The 22625-nt window shown below is 36.1% G+C and overlaps 1 protein-coding gene across 1 annotated transcript; it reads right to left on the bottom strand.

Annotated features, from left to right (window-relative positions):
- Positions 1 to 1936: 1936 nt before the first annotated feature.
- On the bottom strand, positions 1937 to 3780 carry LOC103403168 (F-box protein At1g67340). Its single transcript, XM_008341999.4, has 3 exons — positions 3415 to 3780; positions 3121 to 3283; positions 1937 to 2996 (listed from the first exon to the last, which is right to left on the bottom strand). The coding sequence occupies exons 1-3, from the start codon at positions 3678 to 3680 to the stop codon at positions 2229 to 2231; spliced, it is 1197 nt and encodes a 398-aa protein (XP_008340221.3). The 5' UTR covers positions 3681 to 3780; the 3' UTR covers positions 1937 to 2228.
- Between the last annotated feature and the right edge of the window lie 18845 nt (positions 3781 to 22625).

A 22625-nucleotide genomic window follows, 5' to 3' on the forward strand; every position in this document is an offset into this window, starting at 1 on the left:
AGGGTCTTTCAAATATGTATTGAGAAAATTTTGAACTCATCACATGACTTATTGAATAAATCTTGTGAAAATTTGAAATAGGTCCAATTTTATATACATACTTTTGAAATAGGTCAAATTTTTAATTACTTTTGACTTTTAAAATAGGTCCAATTTTTAGTTACTTTAGATCCATATCAAAAGACTCCATAAATCTTTCACAAAACTGTAAGACCCATTAAATTTAATAGAGAGAACCAAAAGAAGTGTATAACACAACTAAGTGGGATGGGAGGTAACCATATAATTTTTGAAATTATAGGAACAAAATACAAAGAAATCTGATTTGAATTGTGGACAGAAAAAAGAAGGGCAAAGAAGAGGGCCGCACAGAGTAAATAAACAAAAATGTTGGAAAAATAGTAGACACGACGTCGATCGACTCAATTTTTTCACAAGGATAATTCATCTTCTTCCTCGTGTCTCACGGTTCTACAACTATAAGCTTGAGATCGCTAGAAATTTCTACAGTGGTTAGAATGGGCCTGGAGTTGGGTTTTGTAAAGAGTAAATGGAGCTGCTGAGCTATAATTTCACGCCCATCAGATCTCAATTAATGTGTTTTAATGTTGTGGGTCTGGACCACATCATATGTTGTTTTTGGGCATGCAATCACCAACAATCGTTTTAATTTATAGCCTAAAAGAAAATAGGCAAAAAAAGAAAAAAAATATATAAAATAAATAAATAAATAAAAGTGCTCTCCCACCAGGAGAAATGCTGTTTTGATTTTCTTTTCTCTTTTTCTCCACTTGATTTGGTTTTGTGAACATAAATGACTAGTCCCTAAAACAACAATGCCCACCACTTGCAAATTGCACATCTTTTTTGCCCACTCCCACTACTTTCAATTCCCCTTTTAGTTTTGTTTTTTTTTTTTTTTTAAATTAAGTTTTTTGTATAACCATTTTTCCACTAGATGGTAAAATAATTTAGGGCGAGCCTTGGCGCAACAAGAATATTGTTGTTTTGTGACGAAGGTCACAGGTTTGACTTTCCCACCTATCCTCGCAAAGTAGAGAGCTTTGTTTGCTTAAGATCGCCCTAGTAAAATAATTTAAGTTAATTCAGATTATCAAACATAAAACCGCTATTCTTGTCAATACAAAGAAATATCACAACATCGTAATTCTAATTTTTTTTTTTTTTTTTTTTTTTTTTTGGAATTCTAATAGCTTTTATGAATTTATTTTCCTAGTTTTTAACTCTTGGTTTTTATTGTTCTTGGTCAATAACTTAAATGTGTGTTTTGAGACCTTTTGACCACCTAAAAGCAAGTGCGATAATTAACACATCCTTTTGGTGTCTGCCTCACAACTTGCTCATTGCTTCATTGCTTGTGCTCTTTCTTTCTTCTGCATGCACTCATTTTGCATAAAAAGTATTTCTACTCTTCTGAGCTGTAAATTCGAATTTCGAATCCAATTTCCTTTATTTGATATCCAAGATAAGGAACATCTTAACTTTACCCTAAAGTCAAGCGATTTTCTCACCCCATAAATTCACATTTCATCACCCCCCATAAAATTATTAAACGGGATTATTTGGCATGACAAGTTCAATTTCGTTGATAAGAGTTTAGTCACGTTGCCTTGAAAATATGCATCAAAATTTGAATGCAGATTTCCGCAATTTAGATAAATTTAGTAAAAATTATTTTTTCTTTCGCAAAAAACATAAAATGACCTATTTGGCACCTACCTAAAAGACAGTTGTCTGTTGTCATTTATAAAAAAGAACAATAAGAATAATGTCAGGAGCATACGTAGCTTAGGCCAGTTGGTCTCGATTGTGGCCCAGATGGTCTCGATTGTGGCCGCCACCTTGCATCCGAAACCGAAACATTTGAATTTTAGAGTGAAAAAAAAAGAAAAGAAAAAACGTATGGAGAAAAGAATAAGAGAGGAAAGAACATTTGAATTTTCATGAGTTTGGAAATTTGCTTTACCGAAATTAAGGCTAAAGTTGCTCTATAGTACAAAAAAAAGGAACCGAAAAGGAAAAAACAGAACAAAGAAAATACTTCCTTCAAGAGATCCCCCGCTGTGGAACAAAGGGTGAACAAAATTTCCAACGGCCATGATTATCTTAACATATATTTCCACAAAAACGGCCCGTTTCCCTTTTTTGCCCTTTCCGTTCCCGTCTTCAATTCACATTTTCCTGCCGTTACCGTCACGGTCTAATTTTTAACTCTCAGCCATAACGTCATCGCCATCATTGACAGCTCCGTCACCGTCAGCACCCTCACCTTCCTCATCCGCCCACCGCTCAACGGCGGTACACTCCGCCTTGTGGCGCAGCTTCCAATCAAGTGCCTGGCAGGCGCGGGAGCAGTAGTTGACGGCCCCACACACCGAACACCGACGAAACTCGTGCCTCCTAGTCTCAGGCCTCCCGCACCCCACGTGCGAGCAAAGCCTCAAACCCGGTCCTGGCGAACCGTTCCGAGCAGCGAACCACTCTCCCAAAAACCGGTTCGCCGGATGGACCTCCGGGGCCGGAACGTTGCACCCGAAGTCACTGAGCAGGGGGCAGCCCGACCCGGTCAGGTGCCGCAGCTGCGGATGAGGATGAGGGTGCGGATGAGGGAGTGGAGTCCACGTCAGTAACTGGCGCATGGGGACTCCCGAAACTGCCGCAGAGGACAAAACCGCCGCGAGTTCACGTGCGTTGGCCTGCACGAGAAACCGTCGCCCTTCCGTTATGTTCTGACGAACTCCGTAACCGTCCTGGAGACAGTGCCCGAGCTCTCGCAGAGCGTCGATGTGGCCGAGAAACGCGGCTCGAGCGCATAGCGCCACTCCGGCCCGGAGGTCCTTGTCGTTTTTGGAGCCTCCGCTGCCGTTGAATTGAATGACGGCAAGCGAATAAAGCGCCGGCGCGTGAGAGCCAATCGCCGCCTTGGCCATGAGCGAGGCTCCGCTTCCTCTGTTTTGCAAACAATAGAAGCGAATCTGCAGAGGTAAATGAACAAAAACAATTAATATATAATAATGCCGCAAAATGTTCATAAAACGCGAATAAACAAGTAATTAAATGAAATTGAGTGAGAATTTGGAGGGTAAGGAGTGAACTGACCATGCCGAGAGTGTAGCAGGCCTCGGTGTTGCCGGCGTCGGCGCAGAGCTTGAGGAATCGGTGAGCCGACTCGGACCAGTTCTTGGCCTTGAGGTTAAACGCCTTGGGATTAGCCTTGGAGAGCACTAGAGAATGGAGAGATAAGCCGTTCAACCGCTTGCATCTGTCATCCAATCAAATCGTCAGTTCCGTTAATTCAAAACACACTCCCACCACGTTTCTCTAACTGACCGCGATTAACCTCCAAGCTTATACAAATTAATCAAATTAAAATTTATGCAAAGTAGACCGTACGTTATCAAGACGTTGATGAAATCGGCGGGCGTGTTAGCGGTGGCGCTGAGTTTCGAGAGGATAAGAATGAGGAGGTCGTCCGGCAAAGCATCGAACGAATCGGGAGCCGACGAGCTCGTCGTCGTCTCCGGAGAGAATCTATTCCTTTTCCGGCAGACCGTCCGCTCTCCTCCGGGTAATTCCTTCTTCCTCTTCCTCTGACAACACACATCTCCGCCGCCGCTGCCTCCAACTCTCGGATAACAAACGCCGCCCCTGGTCCTCATATTTTCTCTTAGAAATGAATAAAAAGCCGAGTGAAGGTCTTATATACGAAGAGAGGGAAAAGCGAGGAGAAAGAAACACACAGCCGAATGCTCTCCAACAAATATACATATATATATATATTTTTTTTTTTTCTTTTTTCAAGCGACTCTTAAATTACTCATTTAATAAACATAACGTCCTTTTTACAACTTCTCGCCCCTGGAGTTTATCGTATTTACGGTCAAACGGAGTTGACCCAGATCCGTTCGTCTGTCCGTCGTCGGTTCGTTTTGGCTTTTCACTCCCCCTCTTTTCCTAAAACCCGCAAAATTCAAGTATTTAAACCCTACCCGAACCCAATGAGAGGAGAGAGATAGAGACAGAAGGGTGAAGGAGGTGAGAGACAGCCTTTCTTCACCGTCTTCCCTCTTAACTCGATTTTAACTGTTTGTTGGCTGTAATTTTTTTTCACTCCTAAAAATACATATTTGTCTTCCGAGTCGTTACGGAGGCAGTTACTTTTGTTACCGGTAAAAACACCTAATCTTGGGTTAATCTTCTGTATTTCCAAATTTCACCCGCGGTTAAAAGTACTGAACTCGCGCGTGGGTTTACTCTTTCACCAACACAACATCGCCCCTTTGTTTTTGGGAGCGTTACGGGGACGCTTTGGGATTAGGAGTGGCGAGATAAACGTGGTCGTTTCAACAAACTCAGGTGGCAAAATCAGCCAAATAAAGGTCAAACGGATGAATTAGCACTAACACAGGTTCAATCACACTTCTTTTGTTTGGAAGATTCATCAAAGTCGTCCAATCATCTAATCTGAATTCTTGAAATTTAATTCAACGATTAAGTTATTATAACTTTTAAACGGATTATCTATTTTTAGCCGTTAGATTAAATTTAAAAAACTTAAATTTGTTTATTGAGTGGATTTGATAGAAATGATTCAAAGAGGATCATTTTCCCTTTTGTTTTACTTGCCTTTTTAGGATTTATCTCTTCTTTTTGTTACGATTTTTTGTTTTTTTGGTTGACGTGTTTTTTTTTTCTTCTCTTTTTGTGGCTGGCGTTATAAATATACTATTTTAAATATTTAATATTCCATTTCAATATTTTTTGCCAACACATTGTTACAAACTAGTTAGTGCTTACAATGTATTTTTATACTTTTATTAGTCCATACTAGCGTAATAATAGTTTACTTTACTAAACGAAGAATTAGGTGAAGTCAATTTCTATATCCAAAACTGTAACACCATTATCTGATGAAGCTAGAAAAAGACTTCAGGGCGAATTTGTGTACACAAAGATCTTCCAAAGTTCAACCTAAGCTAATAGCATCTTAAACATGTCAATGCTTTAACAAAAAAAATTGCATGAGATTAATGTTACGAGATTGAGATCTCAATACATTTTAATGCCCAAAAAAAAAAAAAAAAAAACCTTCCATTTTAATTGAAGTATAAAACTGAATAATTAGGTTATAACTTACACCGTTATGATTTCCGTTAACCTCAATGATCGAGAAGATAAACATCGTACTTTTAGTGATTACGAACGTTTATCTGTACATACAAAGTTATACTCATCTTCTCAAATAAGTTTTCTTAGGTCAAGTTGTAAATTGAAGCCTTCAATCACAAGCTAGCCCCAACAGTCCCCCGACAACCTACGGAAACAGCAACGGCGCCGTAAAACTGCAACAAAACCAAATGGCTACGGCAAAAATCGGAGACACGATCCCCATTCCTCCGTGCACAGCGATATTCATAATGACAAGTAAATAAACCCTTACACCTTACTGCTGCTACTGTTCTCAAGTCAAGTCAACGCCCATGTTTTCACACTTTCACTGTGCGCGCACAACAATTTCACATTTATTTTTACTCGTGATTTAAAAACTTAAATATATAAAAAAAAAAAAAAACAGAACGGATTCGTAAAGTTTTTGTCTAATAATATAATATCATGTTTAAATTTTAATTTACACCGCATTGATTGACCAAGACGACTTTAATAGGTTTATACAAGTTGCTCTCGTTTTCACACACCAAAAATCAGAAGAAAAAATAAAAGGTTTTTTTTTTTAATCCAAAATGGTTATGAGATTGACATAACTTCTTATTTATGGTTTATAAGATTTAAAATCGAAAGATGTGGGCTTGAAATTGTCTACCGTCAATTATTTTGATCATTTCATGAAATTTTTTTTAAATTGAGGGGATTTTTGTCAAAGCAACCCTTTCACTTGAACTGGTCGTTTCTTCAATTTATCTAAGATATTTCACAAAATGATCAAAATGATTGATGATGGACAATCTCAGAAGTCACTCTTATCGATTTTAAATCTTAAAAAAAAAAAATTCAAAAGTCATGACAATCTTATAAACTATTTTATTAAAAAGATTAAATAAAAATAAAACTGGAGTCGTATCGTATTTTTGCTTGGCGGTTTTCTTGTAACAACACCCAGGAACAATTACGTACGTAATTTGGATAATTTAAGGAAGCATTCTGATGGTTTAGTTCTAAGAATCCCAAATGCAAAGTCAAGAATTTGGCACTCTCTTTTGGACATTTATGTATTGACCATACCATTAGACAAGTGATTAAACAGATAACTAAGCAGAACTTAATCATAACTCTTTAGAAAACATACTAGGGAAAGAATCTTGAAAAACGGAAATTTGTGGTCGCATAAGGAACGAAACGTGCAGATCGAACCAAAAGAAAACAGAAATAAAAACGTAAAAATTTCAGCAACATCGGCCTGCTGTTACATCTTCCTCTAATTACTTATTCTAATTTCTCTCGTAATCTCTAATTCTGACGTTGATAAGTATAATCTCAAGAAACTCAAAAGGGTTTTGTTTTCTTGACAGGAAAGCTAGTTAATTGATCACCCCTGCTGTGATTTTCGTAGAAACGTAATGAAACAAGAAACTCGAAATACCTAAATAGAATTTATTCATTTCTTTTCCATCAACTAAAATATTTTAGAGTTCATGAAAGTTGATGTAGTATAATTATTCACATCCAAACATGAACTTGTACACTTGCATTCTTTCTAATCTATTTTATTAAGAGTATGAGCAAAGAACTAAATTTGGTTTTCTTTTTTTATAAATATGGATTGAATGTGTAAACTATATATGTCATTATCTCTCATTAGATATCTGACACGTTATAATGGTAGGTTATGAATTAAAATGTTAAAGTCTAATGAGGGTGGGTTTAAAACACAGAAAATCGAAAGAAAAAAAATGAATCGAACACCGAACTGAAATAGGAAAGAAACAAGCCGAATCAAACCGAATTCTATTGGTTCAATTTCGGTTTTAGGGGATTGAAAATCGAATCTAAACCCACTTAAAACGACGTGGTTTCATGTTAACCTTAACCTTAACCAATACATGGCATACACCACTCCAAACTCAATACCATGATACTCAGTCCTCTTAGCCCGTGACGCCGTCTCTCTCTTCGCGTCTCTGCCCTTCTCTCATCCTCGCTTAGACGCGCTCTCTCTTAGCATTACTTGAAGTTTGAAAGAAAGGTATATATGAGTTTAATTAGGATAAAATTAGGGTTTAATTGAATTGGGGTTTTAGTGGACATTAGGGAATAGGGTTGCTGGTGGGTTGTTCTGTGGATTTGTTCTTTGTACATGTGTAATTAGCTTAAAGATTTGTTATTGTTTTTTATTTCCAATTGCTTAAGATGAAATGGATATTGGCAGGAGCCTTCTGATTAGATTTTCCATTAGGAACCTGCAGCTATCGGACTTCATGAAATCAATCAGTAATAATCCTTGTGAACATTTATCTAGTACTCTTATCTATATTCTGCAGATTATAAAAACACAAAATTCTGATATCTCTGTGAAAATAAACAAAAATTGCATGGGGAAGCGACTGGTTTTTCGGGAGGATCGAGTTGATTAATTAATAAATCTTAATATATTTTTGTTATTTAGACAGAAGTACAGGTCTAAAAGGTTGCCATTTGGATTTAGAAATCCAATTCAGGTAAGTTCCAAATCCAAAACTATTGTCAATTTTCAGGTTTTAAAAAATATTGAACTGAATCTAAATTTGAATATAAAAAATATAAACTCAACTAAACAAAAACTCAAGAAAGCTGAACCAAATAATAATCTCAGGTTGACTTTTATTAGAAAAAAAATCGAATGGAATGAAACCGAAATCACTCTACAATCCAACATGATCTCACTAAATAAAAAGTCTTAATTCACAACTCCAATAACGTAATGTATCTATACATTTGACATATCACCTCATAAAATAAAAATAAAAAAAGGAAAAAATGAACAAGATTAAAAATTAAAACTGAAATATGTGAAAGTCTTGGCAGGCGTGACATTTTCGTGAAATTGACTCTTCAAAGAGACAATGGCAGTACAATCAATATGAATATGTTGTAGCTGTGTTTGTAGTTGTGGACTTATATTGTATGTGGGGCGTAGTGGGGTGGTACCAGTAATCTTTCCAAACCCTAACGTGGGAGGATGAGGCCGTAGTTCATTAGTCACGCCCTAATCTTAATTAATAAATTTCAATCAGAAGAAAAGGGTAGTTGTTTTAAAGAGGTGGAGTAAGTTGGGAAGTGACGTGGATCTCAAGGAGTGATGTCGACCACTCATGTCATACTTCCATATCACGGTAGGACCCACGTGTTTCCTCCTCCTGCTAGCGGTTCCTTCTGGAAGTAGAAAGTTGGAAATGCTATCTCTTTCTTCTAATCTATCAAATCAAGGAATCTGTGTTTTTAAAAATTTATTCAATGGCTATAAACAAAGGTTCACTTTAAAAATTATAATAATTTCAGTTGTTAAATCAAATTTCAATTGCACGGATTTCCTGCTTTTATGAATTAGAAGGAAGGAATTTAGAGATGATTCATTTCTTAGAAAGTTGAAAACTGCCACAAAACATGCATAAGTAGGGACGTGGGACCCTAATTTTAGCATATTAAAAAAAAATTCTGTGAAGACAGCCGTTGCATTAAGTGTAATGATACAATTAGAAAAAATTTGAAAAAAAAAAAGTTTAACTAACTGTATTAGTTGATGTAATGAGCCGTGTTTTATAGATATTGAAAATTTTTCTTTGCGTAGGTGTGGGGTGGGGTCCGTACACCGTGGGACAAAGGGTGGGCCGTGATGTTGTGGCCAACCAGCCGAAGGTGATTGTGCAGCTAGGGTTATTGGTGGCACCCGCGATCAACGAAGCCGATTTCGTTCGAGAGTTAGGGTTAACTTGGAATATTGCTAATCCAATTCACTGACTTACAACTGCAGCCACATGGAAGTGAGTGAACTTTTACTTATTCTCCGCTCTTTCACTTGCACCAATTCTTGCGTGAATTGAGATCGATAATTATCCTCTCCTTTTCTTTTATCTTTATTTAAAAAATAAATAAAACTTGTTGGTCTTTTCTTTTTAACTTAATGTTAATGACAATCAAAAGAAACCCTGACTGATTTGTGATTAGTGTAAGACTTAATGGTTTTATGTAGTCCGATTTGGCCGGTATTTTTTGGGGTTTGAATTTCCAAAGAGTGTCTAACTCGAGTCCATTACTAAGAGATTATGAAAATGGATCAATGGAGTATTATTGCTTAACACTTATAAAATAAACCTACTAATTAACAAAAATCTAACCAAGTATGTTCATAATACACAAGAAAATAGCTAGCAATATTTTTCCCTTGTAAGGTGGTGGGTTGAGATTTACGTACTGTAAGAATCTATACGCGACTGAGATAGACAACTTCAAGCCAACAAAAATCGCCAAATAAAATTAAAAAAAAAACGATTAGCAATTATAGTACCACTAGAATATTTGAATTTAAAATTAAGGGCAAGCAAATCCAATATTTATATATAGTAGATTTACAAAATTTTAATTCGAAAGAAGCTAATCAGTTTGGAGGTGGCCGGCAGGATATGATTAGCAAAAACGATTTGACGTTAATTATTGGAGTCTAGTTAAATAGTTTTTTGTAGGCACAAATATTATCAAGTGGTTGACCAAGCTTATATATCGTTCTAGGTGGCAAGCATGATCTCCAAATTAATGCTGGAAGTGAATTTAGTTGGTTTTTCTTTACTTACAAGTAGGGGTGTTGTGCGTAAATTAAGTGATTAATTAAAATTAATTCCGTAAAAATTCAATTCCTTCAACTTGAAGTAGTCAAAGACAAGAGCCATCAGTGTTACATTTTTTTTCTCCTCAGTCTTTTTCTTGCAGTCATTAAAGAAGATTTATCTGCGGATTCTGTTCTAGTTTTTTGTCTCTTGAGTGGGGATGGCCAGGGCCTTGTTCCATGATTTCTCAATTATTTACCATCTCGTATCTTACTTTGCTTCCTCTTACTCTCTCTCTCTCTCTCTCTCTCTCTCTCTCTCTCTCTCTCTCTAGATTGCTAATCAATCATTTAAAATGAAGAAGTGGCTTTGACTAACATAGCTTCTGAAGTTTTAAATTACAGAAACAGTAAGTCGGATTATACAAGGGATTTCCTCATATGTAATGCCCAGTAGTATATAGGATCAATGTGCCTGTCAACAGTAGTAAATTGATCCCACCAATAGAAGAACCAAAGATTTCCATATCACAATGTCCTAGTTGAAAACAATATAGTGTTATAAGTATCTATCCGAAGAAATTAACAATTTTTTATTTTATTTTATATAAGTGTCATTTATTAACTCATTTGACACTCTCATACTGTTGCAAAGAGACTCTAAGAAAAGTCATTGAGTACTTGGAGCTAATTGAAGACTTGACACAAAATCAAGTATAGTAGCATTTTAATATTCATACAGCCAACCACACTCAATAGGATAAGACTTTGTTTTTGTTTGTTATTTTTAGTTGCTCCTTCTTTAATTTGCTAATTGGGTTGCTACCTTCATTGGAGATGTGTTTTTTCTCATTGGCATATCAAATCTAACTTTGCTGGCCAATTGCTACCTCCCTTAAAGATGCTCTTGACTCACGAAATCTGTTTCTATTTGCTAACCTTTGGTTAAGAGGTTTCTCTCATTGCTTAAATTAAGTAACTAAACAAAATTGGAAAAGCACGTGATCAGTTGGTGTAATGACACTTGATCTCTAGCTACTTGTCGTCCTAGATTTCAAGTTTAACTCGCACAATTACAAAAATGATAAATACAATTTTCATGGTTTTAAATGTCTTCAAAGACTAATTAAGCATACATTTTTGTTTGTATCATACTTTGGATAATATTGTGATGTTTTTCTTTACAATCTGATCCACTGTCTTAATCTGGTTGCTACCTAACTTGGTGATGTAGCATGAACGGCAATGAGTGCTTCTTATTAGGATCTTAATATATTCCCAAATGAACGTCAAAGATAATATAGTTGCACTATTTTGCTTGCATGCAAGTTGTTTGACGTCGACTCCTCTTCGTATAGCACGACAGATATTTTCATTCGATACACTTTGGATTCGGATTAGGCTTTTTGGGCAAACGACACGTGGTCGGTAGCAGTGAGAAATTCTCTCCTTAGCTAAGATAACACGAAGTGATTGGATTTGAAAGCAAGGGTGGAGAGCTGTGTGAGGTGGCCTCCTTCCTCCTCCCTGGTTTGTGAGACCTTTTCCACACTAGGGATAAAGAGTGAATGAATATGAATACTTCTTTATCAATAATATTATTTATACACTTAAAATAAAACGTTTGCTCATACATTCTTAAAAAAAATAACGAGACTACCATTATACACGTCAAATTTTATCAAAAACTATGTCAACAAGTATATTAATTTTGTGTCCAAATTAATAGCATTACTCTTTCGACTTTTTATCTAAAATAGTCATTGAGATTGTCATAATTCTTCACTTTGGTCTCTAAAATTTTAATTGAATAACCAAAATGATTGACAATAGATAGTCTCAGGAACCACATCTATCGACTTTAAATCTCAGAGGCCACAATGAAGAGTTATAACAATCTCATTGACCATTTTAGCTAAAAAAACTCTTACTTTTTTTTTTCCAATAATATTAAAAAATGTTGTATTCTATCCGCAATTAATTAGTCAATTACCAAACCCTTTGAGTTTTTAAATGTTTTGGGAAACGTATTGAGATGGTTTGAGAAGCAAGTAAATGGAAAAGACGTAGTAAAATAAAATTTACTACACATATATGTGAGACATGCAAGAGGCAAAAGCAAAGGCTCTCCTCTAAACTCTCCAAGCATGCATCACGTGATAGCTTTGTCTCGCAGTATGATGAAGTAAGTAAACCAACGCAAAGCACACATGATCAGCTGCCGTGCAAATTAAACCACTCACGTTCATCGTTTCATGTTACTTTATCTTAGAGTCATTTCAAGTGTGATTCCACGTGGCACCACAAGATCCATCCCTATATTTGATTGAATAGTTGGTTAATATTATCAATGGGAGAAAATCTTTTCGATGGAAAATAACTTCATTAAAGAGAAAAGTCTCTAGTACAACCAGTTTCAATACAATAAAAATTTAAAATAACTAAAGCCGAATCAGGGAGACAGTGATCTCAAAAGTGAGGGTTAGCCATATCAATAGGAGAACATAATAACGTACGTAATTGTTACTAGTCCACTCCTGCGATAAGAACCTGAAAATACAATATATCACAATGTAAATGTACATAACGAACCCTTCAATATTAAAAGCATATTGTATTGACTACTTACATTGAGTACTTTTTAGTGCCCAGCTAAAATATTGTCAAGTGGTGTTATTATTACAAACTATAACGCACTCAGAATTATTATTTATGTATTTGTTTTATCAAATTGATAACATACAATTGACACATTTTTATTCTGTCGTTGACTCATACCACAATACGTGAATCAAATTCCACATAAGTTATAAAGGAGGTGATGGTGATTTGTGTACGCAAATGGTAGATTGCCCTTATAATTAAGGCTAACTTTTTAACCTATTTCGTTCCGAATTCAAAATTGTTCCGTACAATATTTGCTTATATTAAAAAAAAAGAAAAAAAAAGAAACATACAGGAGATGATGATTGTGAGTTTGTAGATGAATGGGAAAGCCACCGCTTACAGGGTGGGCTCCAACCAAGATATAAAATATCGATGATATCAGAAATATCGGTAGTTTAAAAACACGGAAATTTCGATGGAAATATCAGGATATTATCGATATCGATAAAAATTGAATAAAAACCACGGAAATTGAAGAAAAACTTGGAAATTTTTATTAAAACTTTGCTGGATGTTTATTTAGTCAATTATCTATTAGTTTATCACAAAAAATTGGAAGGAAATGCATTGCATGATGGATTTAACTAATTTAAGTTGATTATATAGCAAGTTGGCAAACATTGTGAGTGTAGAAAATATGTAGTAATTAATGAAAGAATAAACACACCATAATCATTTATATATAATGAATTAGTACAATATTTTACACTTTATACATTGCATGGTAAGATACATGAGTGACTTAGTACCACATAGAGTTCCTATGAGGTTCAAAATTTTCACTATCTTCATGATCTCTATGTGTAGATTTGTTTCTTGCAAAAAGAATTCAAAACAAAACCATATGTATAAATATTTTAGCATATTTTCACAAAAACATAAGTGATATGGTGGTCAAGGTGTTGAAGGAGTAAAATGGGAGGGGTTCGAATCCCTTGGTGTTTTTTTAAATATAGAAATTTATCCTAGATAATAAATATTAGGGTAAATTACACAAAACTATCACAACTATTAGGGTTTTTTTTTTTTTTTTTTTCTGGGTTGCAGGTAGCGGGTGCGGCGTGTAACACCCTAACCCCCAATTATATGTATAATTTCGTAAGTCTCCTAAAGTTTTATTGAGATTTCATTTCCCCCCCCCCCCATTTTGATTAAATCTGGACCATTTATCTAGATTCCTAAACATTCCCAAACTGCCACATGGCAACACCATATCACTCCTCACTCTTCTCTCTTTCCGTCCCCTACCCCGTGACCCTCTTTCCTTTCTTTTTCTTCTTCTTCTTTCTTTGCACTCTATCTTTCTCTCTTGAAACCCTCTATCTTTTCCCTATCTGTCGCCGAGACACACACACGGCAGCACCATCGTGCAAACATCATTACCATCATCATCATCGTCATCAAACCTCATCTTTCTCCCTCTCCTTCTTGTCTCTGCAACTCGGCGAACGCAGGAACTCTCCAGCAAGCTTCTTAATCTTCTCCGGTTAGGTAAGCTTCAGGTTTACCTCTTTCTGTTCTAGATTGAAGCTTAGATGTGAATTTTTAAGTTCGATCTCGTGTTTTTCCAAGGTTTTTGGGATGAAATCGGCTCGGGATTAGGCACACCCATCTCCGGCGAGGCCGTGGGTGTCTAGAGGTGTTTTAACCACCATAGGTCATTTCATGGCAAACGAAAATGGTTCGAGTGGGTCCTGCCGTCAAACGAATGGGATCCGATGACTGCCACATCGTCGGGAGTCGTTCACCGGCACAGCGACGGCCGAGGGTCTTCAAGTCACCGATCTTGTTGAAGACGAGGAGGAGGAGGGAGTCCAGGAGGCGATCGAAGAGGTCGTCGTCAATAGTGGAGTAGGGTTCTAGACGGCAACGATGAATTCCTCCGATAATATCGCGATATATTGACGATAATTAAGTGGATACTCGTGAAAATATCGCCATCTCACAAAAACGATATTATCGGCGAAATATCGTCGATAATATCGATATTTTGGTCCATGGCTCCAACAAAGGCCGAGAAGAATGAGGACAAATTATTAAGTAGTATTGTACTACGGACCTGGATTGTCTGCCCTCCCCCATTCCAACCATTTCCCATCCCTTCTTATTTATGTGGTCACGGACTCACGGTTAAGTCACGTCAACATTTTATATTGATTTTTTATAAAAATAATAAGACAAAAAGCAATGAGAATATAAAATGTTGACGTGATTTAATCGTGACCACAGAAATAAAAGGGGATGGGATGAGATGGGGAGGGCAGATAATCCAGGTCCCTATACTACCGCATCATCTGTGGTACTCCTATTAAAATTTGACATGTGTATTATTTTATCACAGCCGGATTATAATTTATTTTAAAAATTTTAAAATAAATTAAATACTTGAAGAAAAAAAACGCAGCGATGCCACCCTCCATCCCCAACAAGTCCCCCTCCCAGTCCTCCTCCTCCATGCCATAGCTGTGGTGTGGATTAATCATATTGAAAACCCACTAAAGTGTTTTGTGGATTAATCATATTGGTGTACTAATTTGAAAACCCAATGAATATAACAACGAATTGAAATCCCAATCCATTAATTATCTTGATGTTGTCGTTTCTGCAATTTCTGAGTACCTTTGATGGCAGCGATGTTAGTAAAACAACATCTCTTAAAAATTTTGTGAGTAACTTTCAGTGGGTTTGGATTAGGAAAACACTTAATTGGGTGAATTTACTGGCTTTATGTAGTTTATGAAGAATCAGCGAGAGAAGAAGTTCATGTGTACTTGATGATACTGGATGAACCCTAAACTCTCTTAAGAGTTAGTCTTAGATGAGATCTTTATAGGGAAAAAGGGGAAGAGATAAGGATATGGCCACCAGTGGCTTGAAGTCGGATTGGAGCCGTGGAGGCAGTGGACTGAGATGGGGACTTGTCGGCGACGGAAGGTCAGGGTCGCCGTCACTGGGTTTTTTTTCCAGGTATTTAATTTATTTTTTCTCAAGAATAAGAGTGTACCTTTTCTTCTGTTAAATTTGGACAGAATCTGTTAAAGGGTAGCTGTTACGGTAGGACCCATTTTGTTGGGAGTTATGAGACAACTGATTGTTCCCTCTTGGCTGACGCAAGACTCTTCTCTCCACTGGACACGTGGAAGTCATTAAGGCCATCGGTGGCAGAGTTAGATTGTTTGCCCTCTTGTTTGGAAGTCATTGTCATCCCCTCTTATTATGTGCGGTCACGATTAAGTTACATCAATATTTTATATTAATTTTTTTTATAGAGATAATAAGATAAAAAATAATAAGAATATAAAATATTAACGTGGTTTAACCGTAACCGCACAAATAAGACAGGATGGGAAAGGCACCCAAACAGGAGGACAGACAATCTGCCTCCATGGGTGGCAAAGTGTTGGTGCGTGCTTCAGTTGCCACGCAAGACAAAGTATGAAGCTCAACACAGAGTGTCGCAATTCGATCATAATAGTAGTTTGTTCTGCTTACGTGGAAATGTGATGAATAATAAAATAATATAGTCAACTGGTCAACGTATTTAACGAAACGTTAACTAACACCGTTTGTATTGGGCCGTGGTGAATACTTGTCGAAGCCGGCCCGCCCAGGCTTTCGGCTCTCTCACCACCTCCTGGCTCCGTGATGAGATTTTACTTTCAACTCTTTACTCAAAACAAATGTTTTACCTAACAGCAAAATAAAAAAAGCTCGTAATGCATTCCATTAAGAATATTTATTTCTGCATCTACATCTGAAGTTTTAGTTCAATTTTTGCCTCACTCAATGTTTATTTTAAAAAAAATCCAAAAAAAACAAACAAATTGTTATATATTTAATCTCAAAGCTGAAATTGAAAATGAGAAACCGAATGCATCTGAATTTAATTTGTATATTTAGTTAGAGACGAAATGATATTTAAACGAAGCAACAAGAAGGTTTAAGTATTGTGGACAAATCCTAATTAAATTAATTAAACGAATGCATTCGTAAATATTTATACCAATATCATTAATTTGTATATATGGGACCACAAGAAGCTCCCGACTAATATAGCTGGAAAAAAAAACCCAATAAGTACACTTGGTGGCTTGTATAAACACCACACTCTTGTGGCACAATTTTGTGGCCAAAACCCTTTTTTCATGGCAACCTTATCATAAATGGAGATAAAGGCATTAGCTTTTAGCTGTAAAATCAAATGCAATGATTTCCAAGTTATCCATTTCTTGTGATTTTTCTTTTGCCAATTGTGACTCACTTTGGTACCACCAAAAAACATGAGTTGTTGCGACAAACTTTAGTACACGTAGAGGGAACTGAAATGGTTGTGGCACAGCTTGCCGCCGTGTAGGTATTAAGTATGAAAAAGAAGGAAAACAAATTCTAAATTTGGTTGGAAGAAAAGAATATAGCTAAGAGACAAACTAAAGACCTAAAATGAATCTCTTTATATGATAACAAAGTTTTTTTTTTTTTTTGTACATACGAAATTTGTCACATAATGAATTCTTTTTACCTGTTATAATATGAGTGTGCGACATACATATAGTTAATACATTCTACTTCTAAGTGTGTTAACAAAATAAATATACATATTATAATTAAGTAAAATATTCAAAACATTTGGCTGTGTTTTAAGAGAAATATTTCAATACGACTCGAACACAGGGCGATACACACCATATATTGTTATACAAGTGGCTGGGAAGGTTTTTCTTTAAAGTATTCATTCACTTATATAATGACATATGGTGTACGTGTTTATGTTCCGAGCACGCTGAAAAATCTGTTTATAATAATGATAAGATTATCTAGAGTGAATGAGGATACTCTTTGGATCCTCTTTGTGAGGATCCCGGGGATCCTCCAATCATATTCATTCATCGTACATCGTGCAGCCAGATTTACAATAATTTATGATCGCACAATATACGATGAACGAATGTAATTGGAGGATCCCCAAGATCCTCACAAAGAGGATATGGAGATGATGTTCATTCATCTAGAGTCACACAAGCCAAGTCATCACATGAACTTTCGTTATATGGCGATATTTTAGAGAGGAGGGGGTTTGACGTAGAGAAATGTCAATCTTATTCCGTACATCGGAACATGCAAAAACTCAACCAACTTGATTAATTAAATTAGAAGTCTTAAAAAAGAAAAAAATCTAATTAATTTATTGTAAAATAAAAACAGAAAAGAATGCAAAGCACGCACTGACTAAACAGAGGAATTTGAAGGAGACAAAGCAGAGGATGTTGCTTAACGCATTTGCCAGAAGTTAGGGACCCTCGTAATCGTAAATGGTGTTGAGTGAGAAGAAATGAAATGAAGTGAAATATTGAAATGCAAGGCATGGGCACGTGACGGTTGAGTTTTGCCACGGTTGAGTATGGATCAAGCTAGTATTGGCTTGTTTAACATGTGTACTGGTTGTGGAGAAATTTTTTAATGGAGCGATTATCTTGTTGTTGAAGAAAGTTCGATATCTCATCTTAAAATTAATTAGTAATGTGGCAAGTAGCTCAATTTTAAGTATACACATATAAGGTCTCTTATTTTTTCGGTAGGCAATTTACTCTCAACATGTCATATTCTCATCCAAATAGACTAGTAAATAACACTTAGAGTGACATGGGTAACTAGCTCTCAAATATTACGTGGCGTTATATACTGATGTGTTTTATGTATGAACATGCGACATGATTTACACTAACGAATTTAAATTTTAATATAATCAAGAGGTATTATGATATGGATAAATTAACATCACGTGAAGTTGTGGTTAAACATTAATAGATTTTTCGTAGGCCCTCGAAAATTGCCCATCAATATTTATTATACGGATGACTGTGATTGAAAAATAAGATTGTGTACAAGAGTCGCATCGTAGTCAAGTCCTTCAATCGTGGGTTGGTCGGGCATTCTCATGCATTCCTAGTTTTGAATCCGAAGCATATGATTACGCACAGTGGAAAACCCTCTCTCTTACGTTCCAAAAGACAAAAACGCCCTCAGTGGTTCGAGTAGATTTGCATGTTGACCGAAACCCTAGCTGGAGGCTGAAGTGGATTTGCCATGCACGTGTAATGTGAGCCGTAGATGTAATCATGTAACTTGCACTTGATTGTTACACGTCAATGCATATTTTCCCAAAAGTCAAGACTGACAGGCTTGGACCGAGCTTTTAGACCATGTGAGTGAGTAGAGTAATGGTCTTGCTTTTTATTCTTCTTCCCGACTAGTGACACAAGTTGGAAGCTAAATTTAATAAAATGTAAGTGGATTCACACGCCACCTCACGCCTATCCTGAGGTGCAACTCTTTTTACGTTGCCTCCGCCTTCTGCCACTTCGTGTGACAATCCATCACACTACCATGACTAAGCATTCTTTCTCTCTCAGTCTCTGTTTTGACAACCTTTTATGAGAAATTAGGTCCTTGAAATGATATAGACATCGTGGATGGATGTTCATTGTTGGAGTTCGGAGATAAATCTTAGTACAGGTGAGTGATCACGTCATTCATATGATACTTTTTACAAAATTATGATATTCTCTAGCATTTTGACTTCACATGATTTTACTTTGATTTAACTCAGTGTGGAAGGTTTGTGAAATGACATAAATATCCACGGATGGATATTAATGTTTGTAGTTGAGGACAAAAACTTAGGTACAAGTGTCCAACCATGTAGTATATAATTAACACAAAAACACAAAATATTTTGTAGACGATCTCATACTGATTTCACCACAAGTGAGAGATGTCCTAGTCATGCAGTCTTATTGAAAGTTCTCTCATGGATAAAGAGCAGGGGTTGTACTGTAATTTTCAGAGGGGTTGTATTGGAATTTTCAGAAAAGGATAATATTCAAGAATCATGCAAATCCATCGGCTCACTGCTTCGCCGTGTAAGCAAGGAGTAACTGGTTGCTTTATGCTTCCTAGTTCTGGGACAAGTACAATTTCGACTTTACGTGCATGGTAAGTGAACTCCAACACCAAAAAAGGAAAAAAGGAAAATGAGGAAAAAAACCGAACCAAAAGAAAAGGAAAAGAGGGTGCACAATAGTCATAATGTTCCCACACACATCTTAATATCCTATGGCCATTCTTTTTCGTTAAGTATAGTAATTACTTTCTCTCCTGGGGTCGACTGGGCTCACTCAAGCTATACCTGTAAGTTATCTTCGATGCTTGAATCAGCCAATTGAATAACTCCACGCGGGGAGAGATTAGAATTAATTGGATGGAAAGCTTTTCACTCTTCCACTTCAAGAATTTGGTACTCTACTTCCTGTTTGGTTTGCTTATAGATCAGATAAGATTGAGGATGTGTGGAGTGGGTGCAACACAGATATAGTGATCTATCCATTTCTCATCCTAGGGTAGAGAATGTGTTTCATGTTTATATATATCAAAATTACATATATGCCTAATTAAATTAAACTTATACAAATCTTAAATACTTTAAGCTTGTTACAATTTATCTAAAAACAATGAAACTATTTATGCAATATTTGATGGGAGATGGCATTTTTACACCGTACACGATGACTTATTTATTAGAGTTATTTTTCCAAGAAAACGTAAGGCAAAATTGTAACTTATGTCAATAATAAACCAAGATGACATGCCACCCTCTTAACCACTGTAATATCTGATTGTTCACGTTTTTATTCTCTTGAGGCCTAAGTATATTTCCACGCTTCCAGCTAAGAAACTTGCTTAAATAACCAAACCAAACAAATCAGAATTTATCCTTTTCCATCATAACCTTTGTAACAAAAGAAAAGGGATTAAAACGTACGGTTTTTATAAAATTATAAGTAGCTGCATGCATGTGACCGCAACAAAACCCCCCATGCATGCATTAAAGTTTACGATAATAGTTTAAAAAGTGGAACTTTCTATAGAACTTCCGGTAACGTCAATTTTCACGTCAATAATATAAACATGGTAAAAATTATGAGGTAAGAGAAAACTTATTAAGACCCTACTTTTGAAAGAGTCCTTTTTGCATTTTTCTTCCTAATAAAAAACAAGATGGCAGCTCAAGGTGGCGTAAAATTTCATCATTCTCTCATTCCTAAGATAATTAATATTCGGAAATATATATTTTAGTAAACTTAGGGATTTGTGAGAATTTAGCGTAACGAACTATAAATGGGATTAGAGTGAGAGGAAACTTAAGGATGTTGCTTGACGCATTTGGCATCTACCTCTCTCTCTCTTCAGCTGCTTCTTCTTCCTCACAGCTGCTTTAGATTTGGGGTCCCTTAATTCCTTTCCTTCCATGATTCCATCCACCCTCTCCCTCCCTCCCTCCCTCCCTCCCTCGTGCCTCGTTTGCTGCGCAATATCTCAGTCGTGAGCCACCACACGTGCTGCATGCCCTAATATACATATGATATATATGTTGGAGTCATTTTTAAGCCATGTAACATTCTCTGTTCCATTAGATATTAATTAGTTATTCTTTAAAAGATCAAGATCTTAGTTACTTTATTAGTATAAAAGGTTGCTACCCCTGACAATACACTGAACGCGACCTATTATATTCTTTTGTTACCTTTGCGGAGCACTCTTGTTTGGTCAAACTCAAGCAGACAAACCTAGATTTTGGGGTCCCTTTGGCCAACAGCACCCACTAAACTTAAGTTTATCCAATAATTCTATAAGAGGGCCAATAATTTCTCAAACCGTCCAATTATATCTAATAATCTGTTAATTTAAATGGTTAAAAGTGTTAGGATTATAGGATGATATGATGGACTGCTGAGATTGTGACAATCAGTTTTGTTAGAGTTGATGTTGTTAAGGTGTTAAGTAACTCTCTGTATGTCTCAATGTAAAATTCAACAACCTATTCAATGAAAGCTTTCCTTCTTCTTTCTTAACATGGTATTAGAGCAGTTGTCTCACGTATGAAACCCAACAGCCACACGTGCTCCACGTCATCCGATTTGTATGTCACATGTAAGACTTAAAAATTACTACACACTTCAAATTATGTGTTCCATATCCCCCTTTCCATGCAGGGTTTGTAAACGAAAGAAAAACCAACGCAATACTATGAGCTCAAATAACATGTAGTTACTAGAATTTTAGGAAACCATATCTTACTTGTTTTGTTACAAATCTCTTTCTTTACCTTATTACTTTTCAATATTTTATAACACTCAAATATGCAATCAGAGCACACTAAATCTTGCTTCTTGAAGTTAGTTAATGGAAATTTTCTAGGATGACATCTTTGAATCACTACAAGGAGAAGGAAACAAAACCGTTTAGGATGTGACACTATATATAGTACTGATGATCATGAAGAATTTCCAAATACATGCCCCACCTTTCTCATTTTTTCTTTTCCATGATATAATGCGCAATGGCATGAGGAGCGTGGATATGAATTACATCAATTGAATCAACTTTCAAAGTTTGAAAAATATACAACGTGAAGAACAGTGGTGATGAAGTGGTAACGTCGCCTGTCGCTGGCCATTCGTTGGACACCCTTTATAACCCTAAACCTTAAAAATGCCCCAAATAATTAAGTGAAGTTGACCTCCACTCCTGTCATCCACCTCAAGTACTCCTTCGTTGAATTAGAGTGTAAGGCAGTAGAGATTTTTTCAGCGAACAGGGATTACGTCCCGGTACACTGTTTGAAGGTAGCGATGCAGTTTTTGCGAATGTAAGGTTTGGGACGATATCAAAATGTGTTCTTTTTAATTTTTATTTTATTTTATCAAGTTAAACACATTTTGTTGCAAATGTAGGCCAAAATACTTTTGTATATATTACTTTCTTCTACTGGTTATCAATCATTATACGTACTATGTATTCCCTAACTAAGATCTCCTCATTGATCTGAAAAATCAGGAAATCTGTAATAATAACGTACTTGAAGATAAAAATTAAAAAAAATAAAAAATAAAAAAGAAGCTAGTTAGCATATCATCACATCCAAAAGAATTAATACATTTTGATATTTTGTTCAAATTCAACCCAAAAAGTAGGTCATTATTTACCAATATTTTTTCTCACTGAACCCTTATTTTTTTTATTCTCTCTCCCCCTCCCCTCTCTCCCAATTTAGAATTGAGGATATATATATATGCGAGTAAAAAGTTTGAGAGAAAGAAGTTCCACCACTGCAACAAATTTGGGG

This window comes from Malus domestica, chromosome 16, assembly GCF_042453785.1.
Source record: "Malus domestica chromosome 16, GDT2T_hap1".
NCBI lineage: Eukaryota > Viridiplantae > Streptophyta > Magnoliopsida > Rosales > Rosaceae > Malus > Malus domestica.